General features: G+C 34.3%; 1 protein-coding gene and 1 long non-coding RNA gene across 2 annotated transcripts; both read left to right on the forward strand.

Moving 5' to 3' along the window:
* Positions 1-3,721: 3,721 nt before the first annotated feature.
* On the forward strand, positions 3,722-7,527 carry LOC133303349 (tyrosine-sulfated glycopeptide receptor 1-like). The gene has a single exon (XM_061503254.1). It carries the CDS (start codon positions 3,925-3,927, stop codon positions 7,183-7,185), a length of 3,261 nt encoding a protein of 1,086 aa, XP_061359238.1. The 5' UTR covers positions 3,722-3,924; the 3' UTR covers positions 7,186-7,527.
* Positions 7,528-11,547: 4,020 nt separating this feature from the next.
* Positions 11,548-13,090, forward strand: LOC133303329 (uncharacterized). Its single transcript, XR_009750454.1, has 3 exons — positions 11,548-11,822; positions 12,107-12,180; positions 12,900-13,090. It is a non-coding gene; the product is annotated as an uncharacterized LOC133303329 (long non-coding RNA).
* Positions 13,091-15,374: the final 2,284 nt, after the last annotated feature.

Below are 15,374 nucleotides of genomic sequence, written 5' to 3' on the forward strand. Positions count from 1 at the left end.
CTCAATTTTATAATAACAAGTTGCTTTCACGTATCCCTTAAGCGTATAAAATGTGTTGTTAACGAGTCAACAAGAGTTTTCAAACCTTATATTTTATATTCGTGAAATAATACAACCATTTGTTTTGTCCTTTGGAATAAAATGATTCGACAATATGTTTCTCAAACTAATACAAAGGTTAGAACAGTCTACCAAAAAATAAAAAGGTTAGAACACTGACTGTACGCCATACACTCGTTACATTAATTTGCTTGGTTTATGTTTTTATATTGGGATTCTATTTTTTTATATTGTTAGAAATAATTATCTCCTACTATAGACACATGATGTGATGGAGTCCACAATCTATTAAAAAAATAAAAATGATGAAACAATTTTTAATATAAGATAATAATTTCCCTTTTATATTTCATGCATATAGTCACTTTTTGGGTAGAATAGCTAACAATTTATTTTTTAGATTTTAACTTTACTGCCTATATGGGTATACTATGGACGGTGTATAAGCAATGCTCCTCGCATCTTTTAATTAAGGCACGCAAGCCTATACTTAATTTTTTTTTTTGGTAAACAGCCTATACTTAATATAATCGAGTCATCTATGTTGCAATAAAATATCCAATCAATCAAATCACTAGTTTTAAATTTTCGCCATTTTCTTTATCTCAATGTAATGAAACAAGTGGAGTCTAATGTCCACATATTTTCAGTGAACTCCACCTATTTCATATGTGAGCAGAAGAAAAATTTCTTATTCGGTGATATAAAAAAGTATTATTCTCTTTATATATTTTTTAAGTAAAAAAATGTTCTATTTACCCAAAAAAAGTAAAAAAAAAAAAATATGTTAACACATTACTTAATGAGTTAGAGATTTTATGTATTGTTAAACTTATTAAACAATAAGATATTATAACACATTACTTAATGTATTGTTTGGCGATTATATAACTTTATAAATTTAAAAGCTCCAGTTATAAAAAAATAAACTATTTGGTAAAAATAATTTATATACTTTTTTTTTGGTAAACTATATAAATTTAAATTATTATAATAATTTTTTCTATAAATAATATATAATTGCAAATCTCTATATTATTAAGTAAACATCATAAGAGAGGCATCAAATCCCTTAATCTTATCAACTAAACAAAAATGTTTTTAATATTTCGTTAATGAAAATAAATTAAATAAAATTAATTTTAATACTTTTTAAATTTAAATTAATTATTATAATTATTAATTTTCTCTTTCGCATCAAAATTGTTTTACAAGAAAAATATGTCTCCTATAACATAAATAAAATTATTTCCTGCAATTCCAAAATAACGTTTTGGGGTTTAGGAAAAAAATTAAAGCTATTTTAAAAATTTTATTTTCTCCTTATATAATGAATTTTACTAAAATATCATACATATATATATATATATATGGGAAAAGTATTTTTTATTTTAAATAATATAAAGTTATGTCATTTTAAGATAGAGATAGACACAAAATATTATTTTTTATTTAAAATTTAAATTAAAATAACCATTCACTTTCTCTCCCATGATTTTCATTTCTTGTGTCTATCTTTCTCTTAAAATGACATACTTATGTCATTTAAAATAACAAACATCAAACCCTATATATATATATATATATATATATATATATATATATATATATATATATAGGGTTTGTGTTTTCTAAAGTTACTTTAGATAACTTTATCTAATGTTCATCAAAACAACATCGTTTTGAGGCAGAAATCATGGTGTTTTTGTAATTTTAATTTATTTCAGGGTTATAATAGTCTTTATCATTCTAATTTTTTAATTTTTCAACTCCAAAATAACTTCGTTTTGATGAACATTAGATAAAGTTATCTAAAGTAACATTGGATACTTTTTTCCCATATATATATGGGTTCGCTTTTTCTGCAGTTACTGCAGATAAGTTATCTGCAGTGAGCCCAATACGACGTCATTTTGGGACGGAAATTATGGTATTTTTGTAATTTTAATTTATTTCAGGGTTATTATAGTCTTTATAATTATAATTTTCTAATCTTTCAATCCTAAAACGACATCATTTTGGAAGTAAGTGCAGATAACAAATCTGCGTTAAATGCAGAAATATTTTTCTATATATATATATATATATATATATATATTTCTGCAGTTATTGCAGATAAGTTATCTTAAGTAAGCTCAATACGACGTCGTTTTGGGACGAAAAACATTGTATTTTTGTAATTTTAATTTATTTCAGAGTTATTATCATCTTTATAATTATAATTTTCTAACTTTCAATTCCAAAACGACGTCGTTTTGAAAATAAATGCAGATAACTTATCTGCATTAACTGCAGAAATATTTTTCTGCATATATATATATATATATATATTGAGATTCATGTTTCTCATGCAATAGGACATAAAGTTACTACAATCTCCATAACGACATATTTTGGTATTTGAAAAAAAATAGGGTAATTTAATAAAGGGGCTATATTTTCTCCGACAGCAGAAGATATCAGTTCTTCCTGCACACCCATAGAGAGCCGTGTCAACCATTTTTTTCTTTTTATTTTATTAAATAATAGGATCCACTTCAAAAAAATGTATCTATTGCATGAGAGATCAATTTGCCTGTTGCTGAAGAATATGATTTTCCTTTAATAAAATTCATTATACAATGGAAAAGTAAAAATTTCAAAATATTCCTATTTTTTTTATTAAATTTCAAAATTATATCGTTTTGAGGATATTGGAGAAATATTTTTTCTATATATATTATTATTTTATTTTATTAAAAAATTCAATGTATGAAATAATAATTTTACTATTACTTTTGATTTATATTGAGTTAGGAGTTAAAAATGATGCGCTCAATTAGACTTTTAATGTTAGAGCTAAAATTTTGATTATTACAATAACAAGTTGTGATCCAAAAGTAAGATGTCACCCGCACTGTGAATTAGAAAGCAAAGTACAGCCTCAACAAAAGAAGAAGAAGCAAAGTCCAATATTTAATATTATTTTAGTAGTATTTGCATTCCTATGCTATGAATGTATATAATTCCTTCCACCGGTACACATTATGATGCATAAGTGTGATTATATTTATTTAAATTTTAACTAAACTCCTATGTAATTTTTTTTAGGGGTCGTCTCGGGAAGTTTCGTGCTAGGCACAGGAGGAGACAGCAACTATTGCAATTTGTAAAGTGACATGAGCTAGTGGTATTTAGTTAATATATTGTTTTACAGTATCTTAATCTTTCACACCTCCACAACAAATGTGAAAGTAACATAATTGTCATATTTCCTTGTAGATTTGAATAGAAAATCCACAATGTTTTAAAAATGAGTAAATTAGTCTAGTCATGAGGAGTGGCCAGTGGGGCACGGCATAGAGACTGTGAACGCAAGTGCAAGACCCACTTACGGAAAACGCACCTTCCCACCCTAGAAAGTAAAAGAATATCCATCCCCTCATCAAAACTTGGCAAGAAAACAAAAAGCAATGTATCTATCTATCTTTCTTTTTTTGCGAGTTGATTATAGTTTGATCCACACGTTATGTTTGGCATACTCGTCGATCATGAAGAAATTCCACTGGGGCCGCCCCTCCCCTCCTCTCCTCTCAGTCTCATAACAAAAGTAAACGCTCAATGATAAATTTATTATTATTTTTATTTAATGGGAAGGAAAAAGAAAGGATACATATTACAATACAGATACTCGTGTTGTTTGCTTCTTCTCTCTTTGCATTTTGCATATCTAATTATCTATTCTATCCCCAGTCGCTGGGACATGGTCAATGGATGGTCGCTCCCCCAACACCCCTTTTTTCCTTATTTTTTCTGCTTTCTATTCTTTGAAGAACAAGGATCCTAAAGACTCCATTTTTTTCCTACTTCTTGGTATCTGTTCCGATGACTCGGGAAACTCCATTCCCATCATCATCATCATCAACATCAACATCAACACGACCCTCTTCCGTGTACATGGTTTCTAAGTTGACGATAATACTGTTAGTTGTGTCATGGGTGGTTGTTATTGTTCAAGGCTCCTCTTGTAACCAAGTGGATAAAGAGTCGCTCTTGGCCTTCGCCAGGAACATATCATCATCGGCGTCTTCCCCTCTCAATTGGTCTGCTTCTGTTGATTGCTGTCTTTGGGAAGGAATTCTTTGTGATGAGGACAAACACAGAGTCATCCATCTATCCCTACCATCAAGAGGTCTCACTGGCTTCATCTCCTCATCTCTCACAAACCTCACTGCTCTCTCACACCTTAATCTCTCCCATAACAGGTTATCTGGTAATCTTCCAAACCATTTTTTCTCACTTTTTAATCACCTGCAGATTCTTGATTTAAGCTACAATCGTCTCTCTGGTGTTGCTAATCACAGTAGCAGTAGCAGTACTAATACTAGTATTATCCGGGTGCTGGATTTGTCTAGTAATTTATTCAATGGAACGCTCCCAAGTTCTCTCCTTCAGAACCTGGCCACAGGAGGGAGTTTGACATCTTTTAATGTTAGCAACAATAGCTTCACGGGTCATATTCCCACTTCTCTCCTCTGCGTTAACATCAATAACTCCTCCTCCCTCAGATTCTTGGATTATTCCTACAACCGTTTCGATGGCATGATTGAGACTGGACTCGGAGCATGTTCCAAGCTCGAGAAATTTCGAGCAGGTTTCAATTCCCTATCCGGTCCTCTTCCCGGTGATATTTTTAATGCTGTTGCTCTCACAGAAATCTCCTTGCCCCTCAATAAACTCTCTGGAACCATTGATGATGGCATTGTTAGCCTTACCAACCTCACAGTTTTGGAGCTCTACTCCAATCAGTTCACAGGTCCCATTCCTCCGGATATTGGCAAGCTCTCCAAATTGGAAAGGCTCCTCCTTCATGCCAACAATCTAACTGGTAGTCTTCCCCCATCTCTGACAAACTGTGTCAATCTTGTCATGTTGAATTTGAGGGTCAACTCCTTGGGGGGAAATCTCTCAGCTTTCAATTTCTCCGGACTACTCAGGCTCACTACACTTGACCTTGCCAACAATACCTTTAGCGGTATTCTACCTCCAACCCTTTATGCATGCAAGTCACTTAAAGCGGTAAGGCTAGCTTCTAATAAGCTTGAGGGACAGATCTTGCCTGACATACTTGGACTTCAGTCTCTGGCTTTCCTATCAATTTCTACCAACAACGTGAGTAATGTCACCGGGGCTCTGAGGATACTCATGGGGCTCAAGAACCTCAGCACCCTTATGCTCTCCCAGAATTTTCACGGTGAAATGATGCCAGATGATGCAAACATAACACAACCCGATGGATTCCAAAAGATCCAAGTTCTAGCATTGGGTGCTTGTAAGCTCACAGGCCAAATACCTGGCTGGCTTGTTAATCTGAAGAAGCTTGAGGTCTTGGATCTGTCCTATAATCAAATTAGCGGTTCAATTCCTCCTTGGTTGGGCACACTTCCTCAGCTTTTCTACATAGACTTATCTTTTAACCTCCTTACGGGAATATTTCCTTCGGAGCTCACAAGGCTTCCAGCACTAACATCAGGAGAGGCATATCATAATGTAGAAAGGACTTACCTGGAGTTACCCCTCTTTGCTAATGCCAACAATGTTTCCCAGCTGCAATATAATCAGCTCTCCAACCTACCACCAGCAATATATCTGGGACACAATAGCCTCAATGACAGTATCCCCACAGAGATTGGCCTACTGAAAGTTCTTCATCAGCTGGACCTTAGCTATAACGAATTCTCTGGCAACATCCCTGTTCAAATTTCCAACTTGACTAACTTGGAGAAACTATATCTCTCAGGGAACCAACTGTCTGGCCAAATTCCTGCTTCACTCAAAAGTTTGCATTTTTTGTCTGTTTTCAGTGTAGCATACAATGATCTTCAAGGACAGATACCAAGTGGTGGTCAATTTGATACTTTCCCCTCCTCCAGCTTTGAAGGAAACCCACAGTTGTGTGGTTCAGCTATTCAGCACTCTTGTCTTCCTCAACAAAGTAGTACTGCTGGAGGTCACAGCTTAAAGAAAAAGCTAATAATTGGATTTGTCATTGCAGCATCTTTTGGCACTGTTTCCCTCATTTCAGTGTTGATAGTGTGGATACTATCCAAGAGGAGGATCAATCCAGGAGACTCTGACAAGATTGAACTAGAATCAATTTCTGCCTATTCTAGCAGTGGAGTTCATCCTGAGGTTGACAAGGAGGCTAGTGTAGTGGTATTGTTCCCTAATAAAACAAATGAAATAAAGGATCTTACCATATTTGAAATATTAAAAGCCACTGAAAATTTCAGTCAGGCAAACATAATAGGATGTGGGGGTTTTGGTTTGGTTTATAAAGCAACATTACCAGATGGAACTACCGTGGCAATCAAGAAACTTTCAGGAGATTTGGGTCTAATGGAAAGGGAATTTAAAGCAGAGGTAGAGGCTTTGTCGACAGCACAGCATGAGAATCTAGTTGCATTGCAAGGCTATTGTGTACATGAGGGCTTTCGGCTTCTTATATATACTTACATGGAAAATGGAAGTCTGGATTACTGGTTGCATGAAAATGTTGATGGTCCATCTCAACTTGATTGGCCTACTCGACTGAAGATTGCACAAGGTGCAAGTTGTGGATTGGCTTACATGCATCAGATATGTGAACCACACATAGTACATCGTGATATAAAGTCAAGCAATATACTCCTTGATGATAAGTTTGAGGCACATGTTGCTGATTTTGGGTTGGCCCGATTGATTCTTCCTTATCAGACTCATGTTACAACTGAACTTGTAGGTACATTAGGTTACATTCCCCCAGAGTACGGACAAGCATGGGTGGCGACTCTGAGAGGAGATATCTACAGCTTTGGGGTTGTCATGCTTGAGTTGCTCACTGGGATGAGGCCTATCGATGTAAGCAAGCCAAAAATGTCAATGGAGTTGGTTTCCTGGGTTCAACAAATGAGGAGTGAAGGAAAACAAGATCAAGTTTTTGATCCTCTTCTGAGAGTGAAGGGCTTTGAAGAAGAGATGCTCCAGGTACTTGATGTGGCCTGCATGTGTGTCCATCAGAATCCTTTCAAGAGACCAAGCATTAGAGAAGTTGTTCAATGGCTGAAGAATGTAGGATCATCCAACCAACAAATGAATAGAGACTAGACAGAAATGTTTGTCCTTGACAATAGATATATATATATATATATATACACACGGGGAAAGTACTTCTTATGTGACTGCAGAAGGGAAAACTTGCAGCAACACAGGATACGCGTCCGAATCCTGGTTTTTTTTTTTTTGTTTTTTTTTTTATAGAATCCGCACGTGTATCCTAGGATCCGCACGTGTATCCTAGTGTTAAAAATTTGCTGCAACTTTTCTCATCAGCAGTCACATGAGAAGCGACGGACCCTATATATATACTCGTTCAAAAAAATTTGCATTTCTATAAATACAGAATCATTTTTACCACTGTAAATGATGACTCTACCTATCAGACTTTGTTGCCAGAAAGATTTTATGAATTGTGTTATGTGATCATCCATATTCCACTGAAGAACTTTCTATTCTAGGAATTGGCATCATTGCCTAGGCAGAGACTATACCTTCACAGTACAACAATTTCTCGTAATTCTTTCCAATAAATACAGCATCCTGAACTCCGCAAGCATTTGTTATGTCATTCTTGTTTTGCTTCTCAATTTTAATGCTGCCGTGCTACGACTTACTGAATTTAATTGTTATCATTCACTTTATTAAATGTCATACCCTTTTTTATTTGACAGAACACGTGTAGTTTCAGTTCATGAGGAAAAACATGACGATCTAACATTTATATTTCATGTCATCCCGTACAAGACCATATTTTAGATTCTTTTGGACAAATTATATAGTTGAGACTTGACACTACATATTCAAGAGTAATTGAACCCAATGGTAACTGTTGTAAAAAAGTCCATTCTGCATACATCTGGTAGTAGTACAACAGAAAATGCTTGTGCATGCTTCAACTAGAGAGAATATATACTGAAACTTGACATTCGAAATGGGTTACTTTTGTTACTAAATGAAATGCGACGAACAAATTTGCTATGAAAATATCAATGAAATCCTCAGACATAATGATTTCTCATGTTTTTATTCTACAAATCAGCAGTGAAATTGAACATTAAAACAAAAAGACAGTATATGCACCCTTTGCCTTCAAAATCCTGCAATGTTTCTGCAAAAATATGTCTACGGTATCGGTTTTATCCGTTCATATATGTAATAATTCTGGTGACACTTGGACAGGATCCAGTCTATGTTCTTTCAATTAAAAACCATCAATAAGTTTTTTACTTTTTTCTTTTCGTCTGAGTTTGATAACTAATACAAAGAATTAATTGTGGTGAAGCAACCAAACCATGTTCTACCAGGGAAGGAAATAAATATGACAAAAATCTTCTGACACTCAATTCAACCTTCTAGTTTGACAATTAATGATTACGTAATACACAAAATATATTGATAAAATAAATAAATATCATCACTGCACAAAATTACTTAAGAGATGAAAGGTCCAATAACAGAACAATAACATTTTCGGGAGAACGGATTTTTTATGTAAGATTTTCACATGACCTTTTCTAAGTTTTTCACATGACAAGGTTATACAAAAGTTTTGTGCTAATCTCCTTTTTATACACATCATTCTCTATCAAAATTTGTGAATATTTAAATAAAAATGATAAAACTCAAAAACATAAAAGGATTTATTTTCCATTTTCACACGTTTTGTTTTCATTTTTTCATTTTTTCATTTTAGAATCTTTGGGTATAATTTAGAGGATGCGAAGGGTGTGATTCAGCAGAGAAACATAGCGGAAGTTAATTGGAGATGTAGCATGAATCAAACATGGCAATGATAACTTATTGACTAATAGCATTAGACTATGAGTGTTGCCCATCAACAGTTTCGTTATCGTTATCGTTAGTGGCAGTGGCAGTGGGGCATAAAAACGAACATATCATGGACATGGAGTTGAAATAAATAATTATATCAAACCCGCAATCATATATCCTGAACTTATCTAAACCTATATAATTCATTTTATATTATAAAAATATTAAATTCTTATATACCTATATACTGCTGTTTGCTGGATAGTTTAATAGCTTAGTTTGGAAGCGTACAGTAGTATTTACTATTTAGGGGAATTATGTTATTTGATGATTAGCAGTTTCGTTTCTCTATTTCCAAATTTGTTTTCTAATAAAATCCTGCCAATAAGGGAATAATAAAAAAAAAAGATGTGGAGTTTCTTCAATTAATTAATAACATTTCACTAGGGAGAAACAATTTATGAAAAGAAATGGAATGAAGTTGTGGTGGTGATGAAGCGAAATAGTTATTCGGTGAATCCTGTTCCTGTGTATGTGAGAGCGCAATATTATGGGCCAAATGTGAAAATAGGATGAAAAACAAGGAAAAAATATATATACACAAAACGTGGCTCAACACGCGTACAGAACAAAAGAGAACAGGCTCAGAAAGTGATGAGGTGACTGTGCTCGTGTGCTTCATGGTCATATAGCCACATGTTCGCATATCGGGTTCCATTCCATTCCCTCTTTTAATTGCTAGTTATACAAAGCTGGCTGAGTTGCTCAGTGTCAGGAATCACCTTAATTTACTTGGGTTTTTGTACAACTTTTTTTTTGGTGAATAATGGTTATTGTACACTCTTCACATAGCTTCTCTTCTTTAACTTCCATTTATCATTGTTGCTTATATTTCAAAATGGTGTTTAACACGGAGAGATCTTTCATGGGCAGTAAACCTTTCAATATTGTAATATAATCAAATCAGTGTAATAGTGGGAATGATGAGTTGAATTCGTTCTTTTTATTATATCAAAGCTTTTGTAATCACGGAATGATGAGTTAAGTTAGCACACAAGGTAAAACAATCAAAATCAAACGGCTCTTACATGAAAGAGTGTCATAGAGAGGTCTGACTTGAAAGTTTTTGTTGTAATTTCTTTGGGGGAACAAAACTTAACGGAATATGTAGGAGGATCCTGAGATTCTAGAAATTTGTATAAAATCTGTCTACGTGTCCTGAGAAAAAATGATCCTACACCAAAGATTTTCCTCTTTTGGGGAAGGATTTATTATTGTTAGAAAATAATATAAACCATTAAAAATACCTTCATCCAATAGTTTAATTAACCTTTTGGGTTGAATTAATTCTTTATGATCCTCATCGCTTTCATTTAATTGATAATTAATTAAATATTGTGGAATTTCTTAACACAGTATAAATAATTAAAAAAGTACTCATTCAACAGTTTAAATTTTTTAGTTGAATTTGTTCTTTCTTCATCAAACTATTTGGCCGTGGTTTTTGGAATTCATTTTGCCTGCTTAATGACTTGTTCTTACCGTATGATACTGACATGTAGTTTGGAGTGTTTTTCCCTTTCAATTTAAAGGATTTTTTATTTTATTTTTTCATTTTGGAAAGAGCATACACATCAAGTTCAAACTCTATTTCTTCAATTTGTTCATATTTTTTAAAATTTAAATGATACTTAATATTATGAGCATTTGTGCCTCGACTAGCAGCTGTATAAACCACCACTTATAAACAATGTCACAGAAAGACAAATCAAGGTATACGGCTAGTTTAAATAAACCGAAGTTTTCTGCTTTTCTTTTTGCCTTCTTAGCTATCGATATATTTGAAGTAGTATTATTTATATTATAATGACATTTCAAAAAATCTAAAGTATAGTATTAGACATTTTTCGACATTTTAATACGTTCTAATATTTATAATATTTAAAATTTCATTATATATAATGAAAAAATTAAACAATATTTTACCAAACTGATATAATAAAAATTAAAAATGAATGTTAACAACAAAAAAATTAAAATTTAATACCGAATAATTTTAACGGAGTGTATAATAAAACTTTCAATTTGAAAATATAACGGTAAATTTTTTTTGAACAATAATAATAAATATTTACAATTTATGTTTATTTGTAAAATTGATGAATATTATAAATTTAATTTAATTTTTAATTTTTTATTAACTTATTAAATATTAAATATAATATACATTATATAAATTAAAATATTATTTAATATTAAAATTATTTTTAACATATTAAATATAATACCCCAAACTTAAGCATTTAATTGATTAATTTTAATTAAATAATCAAGCATGTTTTAGTGAGTAAAATTAAGTATAGGGCTTAATTAAATGAATTTGAGTCACTTTGGAGTTAAAAAGTGTACTCAGTGGAAATTAAGGGGTATAAATGGGTACTGGCGAAAATGCCCAAAATATAAAAATATAAATATAAATATTCCTAGAATAATATTCCAGACTTTTGGGTAAAGTTTGGTAATTAATGGAGTTGAATAGATAGATGAACTAATACCCACATGTTACCACTTAACTTATGTTAAGTGATAAAACAAGAAAGAAACCCAAACCCCCCCCCCCCAAGAAACCGTCGACAGAAAGAAAAGAAGGGGAAAGGAGAAGAAGGAGAAAGGAGGGAGAAGGAAGGGAGGAAGAGAGAGAGCTATTCTCAACCGATTGGAGCGATTCAAAAGCCTAAATCACTTAGAATCTCGCCCTCATCATTAATCCTAGCTTAGTTCTTAGTGGGGAGCTTTGTGTGGTGAGATATTGCCCCTCAAAAATTCGGCCCTTTGGAGAAATTGAGGTGTTTGAGAGCTTCAACCTTCATTGGGGCTTGAGGTGCCATCAATCCTTGGTTGTGTGACCATTGGTGGTAAGATTCTAACCCTTGAACCTTGTTTTCTTGGAAAATTTCATGGTTAGGGTTTAATGAATAGTGTTTTAGGGTTTTTATGAAATGTTGAGTAGATTGGCTATGTTCAAGGAAGAATGAGGCTTAGAGTATGTTGTGAAAAATGCTAGGAATGACATTTAATCGGTAGAAATGAGTTTATAGTGTTATTTTAGTATGCTTTGATGTTTTGAGAAATCTAGGCTTGGAACTATGGATTTCCTTGCATTGTTAGCATTGTTTGATTGTATTCCTTGTGTTGATAGGATTGAGGCAAGAGGACCAAGTGGAGTGACCAACCCTTGGGGTTGTGTGCAATTGAGGAAAGCTCAAGAGCAAGGTAAACCTTTGGACCTTGTGGTTGATCCCATTGAGTGTTCCACCATACTCCGTTGAGGAGAAATGGTTTATGAGATGTGATATGTAATTATGATTGTAATTGTATGCTCATGCATTGATTCATGCATTGATACATGTTATGATTGATTGATGATTATTGGTTGATGTTTGATTGTTTAAGAGTAATTGAGGAATGATTATAGAAGTAGCAATAATGAATGAGGTAATGGTTGAGGATTGTGATTGAGGTTATGAGTGATAGTATTATGATGAGGATGATTGGTAGGAACTTCCCTTGGAAACAGCCCTATGTGGATCTCCATGTGGTTAGAGCCTAAGAGGAACAGCCCTATGTGGATCCCTCTTGGAGGTTCCTAGATTGAGGAAAGGACTTCCCTTGGAAACAACCCTAGGTGGATCTCCATGTGGTAAGAGCCTAAGAGAAACAGCCCTTTGAGGATCTCTCTTGGAATAGATTGAGGAAAGGACTTCCCTTGGAAACAGCCCTATGTGGATCTCCATGTGGTAAGAGCCTAAGAGAAACAGCCCATAGTGGATCTCTCTTGGAAGTCCATGTGATGCTTGTGGATAAGAATGTGTTAAGCTATTATGATTATGTGTACATCAAAGTGAACCTTAGGGTGGAGTGATCTCCAAGGACCTCTGGTTTACTGTGATATATTCGTATATCTCACCCCGTGTCGTGGGGCATCATTTCAGGTACTGATAGAGGTGAGGTTGATCGAGGCAAGAAGCGTGAGTAGACTGTACCTGATAGCTGGACATGTTGAGTTGCATGCCATTTAGCATTGCTATATGTATATTTTGATGCCACATGATGTATTTTGGAGGACTTAGTGCATGATCATTGTAGTAGTAATGGGTATCTGATACATGGTTACTTGCTTTGATCATGTTCATTTTGTAGCTAAGTCCTTTGGCATGTATATGAGATTTGTAATTAAGACATGATATAATATTGTAAGTAATGAAGATATTTGTGTATGATGCTTACTGTAAGTTAAATGCATGAATGTATTTTTATGTATTGGATATGTTGAGTTGGAAAGTCAATTAGGTACCTTGTGCTAAGTTGGGAAACGTTGAGAAAACAAAGGTTATGCTGCCCAATTTCTGTTAAATCAATGATGAGAGGATGAGAGTTAAGCAATGATATAAGGATATCGCAAGCTTGTTAAATAGGTTGTAAAATGTGTAAGATTGATTCCCCAAGGAAGATAGATGAAAAATATGAGTATAGGAAATTGCCCAGAAGAGGGGGCTTAAGCCTGCAAATGGAGGCTTAAGCCTGCTCAGGGGGCTTTAAGCGCCCATGAGGGGGCTTAAGCGCCCTGATGCACCTGTGAAGACCAAAAGCTTTCTGCCGCCTGGGGCTTTAGCGCCCAAAATGGGGGCTTAAGGGCCCAGGTAGCACGCTTAAGCGCCCTGGAGCGAGCTTAAGCGCCCTTGGTGGCTAAAAAATGTAAATTCCCTCTGTCTGTGGGCGCTTAAGCGCCCTGGAGCGCGCTTAAGCGCCCTGCCCGCGTAGTTTTTCAGCATACACCTGAGTTAGTAAAATTGTCATAACTTGAGCTACAGAGCTCCAAATGAGGAGCGGTTTGAAACCACGCGTAGCTAACGAAGAAATCTACAATATAGTAGAAGTTGGAAAATAAATAAGAAGTAAATTAATGGTTTAAAAATGGAATAAGAACATGATGTTAAGCTTGGTTTATCTGATTTCGCAAAGTAATATGGTTATGATCACGCAATTGGGCATTATAAATTTGGCATGTTTTAAAATGAAAAATTTAACCGGATTTTAATTGAACCCATGTGATTGTAACTGCGCTTAATATCATAATGCGATGTTAACAAACCGGTTCTAGAACGGGGTGTTACATTAAAATTTAATATTTTTTAAAATTGATATATCAGAATGTATCGTATCCGTATCAATGTGATACAACGAACAATGATAAACTGAAATTTGTTAGTAAAGATGCAGTAACGCAAGAGGATTTTGACCAACTTTGCTTACATATATAATTTGATGTGACATGTGCAAGTAAGTGCCTATGGCCTGCTAGCAGCCACTAGGTCACGCTTGGTTCGGTTGTCTTGTCCCGAAGATCTTGTGTTGCAATGCCAAACAAACAATAGGATCGAATCGAGATATATGTCTGCTCATGAAATACCAGGCGATATCATGAAATTTTGGACTACCTATGGCCAATACATTTGTGTTGTCAAATCAACCTTTGGTCTAATATTATTCCATGATCCCTCCCCACAATATTACCATGTCATTTTATTTAATCAAAAGCAATACTTGATATTTTCCAGCCTGTGAAGTGAGTTTCCCCAAATTCTCCACACACATATATGAACAATAAGCTATAACAACATTTTCTCACGATTAAGCAACTTCATGAATAATAATTGAAAATTTTACAACTTGTTTGCTATAACATACAACATTTAAGCTTTCCCTTCATTTGCATAGGGATCAAGTCCTAGTTCTGAAGCTATAATGCCAATTGTCAAAGTGAAAAAGGCTTTATTTAATTAGTACAAGAAAAAAGGGTTTTGGGAGAAGAGGGATGGAGGGAGGGAGGGGGTGGACTGTAGAAAGAGTACTAGGTAGAAAAGTAGAGTCCGTAAAGGACTAAATTCCAAATATTCTTTCTAGTAACAATTCAGACAATTATTGTTGACCAGCTCCATATATAGTGTTCAAGCTTGATGCCCAGATAGTGGAAAAAGCAGCACTGAGGATGTTCATAAAACTCTCCTGTCCCCATAAAAACCCATAGGCTTTTGCCGAGAAGGGTCAAAAAGAGAAAAGCAGGGAAGGAGACTAAGGTGGTAGTGCCACAGTGAAGCCCATAGAACCCAACTGGACAAGCAGCTTATAGACCAAGAAGGAGCTTCCTTCAAACAAAGATGTCACCATTTTGGAGGATAGAAAAGGAGAAGAGAATAAACTTAGGATATATATAATAACATTTAATATATGTAAACAGGACAAAAAGAAGGTGAATTAATCAAGAGAGGGTTTCAGTCATCTCCTTGAATATACCAACAAAGGAGCATGGTGGCACAACGGCGCAGGATGTAGAGACGAGCACGTTGCTCCTTAACCAAAGAAGCACACTTGTTGCTAAAGCCATTTCCCTTTATTTTTGCCCCTCG

This window comes from Gastrolobium bilobum, unplaced genomic scaffold, assembly GCF_033153095.1.
Source record: "Gastrolobium bilobum isolate Gb01-03AN ecotype WA unplaced genomic scaffold, APGP_CSIRO_Gbil_v1 utg7982, whole genome shotgun sequence".
Lineage (NCBI taxonomy): Eukaryota > Viridiplantae > Streptophyta > Magnoliopsida > Fabales > Fabaceae > Gastrolobium > Gastrolobium bilobum.

Coding starts and splice junctions, on each gene's coding strand:
- LOC133303349 (XM_061503254.1), top strand. CDS start 3,925: ATGACTCGGGAAACTCCATTCCCATCATCATCATCATCAACATCAACA.